Source organism: Thermobia domestica, chromosome 4 (genome assembly GCF_964235325.1).
Source record: "Thermobia domestica chromosome 4, izTheDome1.hap1.1, whole genome shotgun sequence".
NCBI lineage: Eukaryota > Metazoa > Arthropoda > Insecta > Zygentoma > Lepismatidae > Thermobia > Thermobia domestica.
The window spans coordinates 117,385,883-117,389,189 of record NC_137457.1 but is presented as its reverse complement, the minus strand read 5'-3'; the positions used below and the strand labels follow the sequence as shown (position 1 = coordinate 117,389,189).

At 35.9% G+C, this 3,307-nt stretch overlaps 1 protein-coding gene across 1 annotated transcript; it reads right to left on the bottom strand.

The window, feature by feature from the left end:
• Positions 1-2,529: 2,529 nt before the first annotated feature.
• Positions 2,530-2,925, bottom strand: LOC145682850 (uncharacterized). The gene has a single exon (XM_081754215.1). It carries the CDS (start codon positions 2,923-2,925, stop codon positions 2,530-2,532), a length of 396 nt encoding a protein of 131 aa, XP_081610341.1.
• Between the last annotated feature and the right edge of the window lie 382 nt (positions 2,926-3,307).

The window sequence follows — 3,307 nt, the reverse complement described above, 5'->3', positions numbered from 1 at the left end:
GTTTCGGTAAAGTTTTACAAAATCTGCTTTCCTGAAATTATAACCTACTGTGTTAGGCACTGTTTTAAGTTTGGTTGAATACAATGCTGTAAACTGAATAAGAAGGGGAGGATGATGTTTATCTTCTATTACCAGTGGATCGCATTCTCTTTGAACTGTAACTTTTGAGAGATTTGTGAGAACAAGATCTAAGGTTTGGCCATTGCTATTAGGAATATTATTAATTGAAATCAAATTAAAGAGGGACATAAAATTGTCAAGACTTTTACGTTTAGCTGATGACGTCATTAAATCGAAATTTGAACTAGTTATTTGTCGTAGATTCAGATCCCCTATACAAAGAATTGTGCAACCCACAGAACAATTTGATTCTACAAATTCAAAAAACTGTTCGTATGTATGAAGTGGTGAATCAGGCTCTATGTAAACAGTACAAATATATACACGGTAATTGACTTCAAAACCAGTTTGACAATTACACTTTCAAAGTTACTTTCCCAGCTATTTACTTTTTGAATATTATATTTTTAAGCGCAGCAAACAATACTACGCCACCCTTAGCCTTTTTTGTAGTTCAGTATTTCTGTCTTGCCTCCAGACCACATACCTATCATCAAATAATTCTGACAAGTAAACCTTACGTTTGGGTGAATCGAGTTGCTGACTGAGACACATATGATTAAGTAGTACTAAATGTGGTCAGTATTTCAGTGAAGTTGTAGGTGCGAAGCTCCAGGGGTTTAGGAGATACAGCTACCAGAACATCACATGGAAGTACAGAATAGTCTTCATACAGTTGGAGGTAAAAGCTCTGTAAGACCTCTTGTAACGACAAAAGATGAATAACAAATATATGGGTACATATTAGGACTAGGGGGAAATCATATAGTAAGGGTATACCTGACGGCGGCCATCTTGAAATCCGCCATTTTGAATTAAGGTTAAGTTTTTAAAATAGGAATAGGGTCATGTGATACATGATTTAAGGCGCAAATTTAATCAGAAGAACAATGGTGACGTTAATTTTGATTTACGTGCAATTGGTAAAAAGTTACAGGGAAATTAAATATTGTTGCAGCGAGAAATACATGTGAACAGGATACAAGAAAAACAACGAAATGGCGTGCAAGTACAGCATCAAACAACTAACATTGTAACGCCACCATTGTATTTTTGATTAACTTCTAGCCAGAAGACATCTATTGCATTACTCTATTTCCATTTAATTTTGTGCTGGTTAATGATACAGCAAAAATGGCTATACCGTTGGGTTTATGGTAAACTTTGCTATTAATAAGATGTCAATGTTATTCGTTTTGTTAAAAACCTTTGTCTGATTCAAAATGGTGGATTTCAACATGGCCGCCATCAAGGCAACTCTTACCATAGACCTAATATTTATCCACCTGCTTTTTATTTAATTATTATCATTAACACAAAGTTTACAAGGTGGGATAAAGGACTAATACATATGCTGTAACAATATTTAATTTCCCTGTAACTTTTTACCAATTGCGCGTAAATCAAAATTAACGTCACCATTGTTCTTCTGATTAAATTTGCGCCTTAAATCATGTATCACATGACCCTATTCCTATTTTAAAAACTTAACCTTAATTCAAAATGGCGGATTTCAAGATGGCCGCCGTCAGGTATACCCTTACTATATGATTTCCCCCTAGTCCTAATATGTACCCATATATTTGTTATTTACCTTTTGTCGTTACAAGAGGTCTTACAGGGCTTTTACCTCCAACTGTATGAAGACTATTCTGTACTTCCATGTGATGTTGTGGTAGCTGTATCTCCTAAACCCCTGGAGCTTCGCACCTACAACTTCAACGAAATACTGACCATATTTAGTACTAATTTATCATATGTGTCTCAGTCAACAACTCGATTCACCCAAACGTAAGGTTTACTTGTGAGTCAGAATAATTTGTCGTTAAAGAAGTTTCTGCCAAGCTAATAAAGTCATAAGAATTAGATAAATCAGCATTATGAAAACGACTGGCTTTAGTACGCAGGCCATTGACATTTTGAAAGCACAAAGAAAATATTTGGTTTTGATGTTTTGATTTTGGTGGGTCACTGATTCTAACAAAAGAATAGCTACTTACTGGCAATGTTGGTTTCTGTTGTCTCTGATGGCAATTTTTCCGGCCATTTATTTTGGCGCTTGAGCTGCACCCCTAGTGCGAGGGTCCTGGTGTTTCCCTGCTCCGCCTAACACTGACTTCCTTTTGTACCCGAGGGGTCATCCACCTTCCGTGTTTTCCGCCTTTGGATTTCTCTTGAAAGCTGTTTTCAGTATTGCTAACCACACGCACTTTTTCTCTATCCACACACTCGCCTTTATCTTCGTTACTGGTACACACCATAGAATTATTAGAAATACTAGCACTAGCACTAGCACTAAATTCACTTCTCTTGTCATTTTCATCACTGCTACGACTTTCGCGGAAAATTTTAAACACTGTGTTACTTGTTGTGTCAGCACGATAGATATCCCCTTCAATCTTCAGTTTATTAAACACTAACACTGCGTGCCTTCCTTCCTTCCTTCCTTGCCTCTTGTAGTTTTTCAGACAATAATCGTCTTTCAGCAAGCACTTTTTCTGAAAACTGCTCATGAATATACACATGGGATCCCTGCAACTTGGATTTCGTCTCCAAAATTTCTGCTTTCTTTTTGTACCGCAGAAATTTCACAACTATATCCGACTGGTTACGCCCCCTACCTAAGAGATGTGCACGTTCTATGTCATCATGTTCTATGTTAATCCCCAACTTTTTCTCTATAATATCTTTCACAGCCGCCTCACAGTCTTTCCATGATGGTCGCAAGCCTTCACTTTTAACCTGCACATTTCGGAAGATAAGATTGTTTCTCTTGCTCTGATTTTCTCTATAGTCACACTTCATTTCATGTTCATCAATGTTCTTATCTGTTAGAGGTATGGAACTGAGACACAGAGAGAAAAAAAGATAGAAGAACAAAAAGAAATGGGAACACAGATAAAAATACTGCATCTAAATAGTACGTAAAGAACCAAACATTATAAAGTTCCGTTTAAAAAATCATACAATAATATAGGAATAAAGCTTTTTTTTTTACAAAAAGATCTCGGAACTATTCGAATAAACACGTAGAGAAAGATTTAAAAAATGCATAATTCATTTTCAAAATGAATACCAAACTTGGTGATCAAATTAAATACTCAATTTCCAGTGAAACTGAAAAGTTTCGAGACTAATCTAAAATCATGCTAAAAATTTAACACACATCCTGTCTGTTCGTATACCT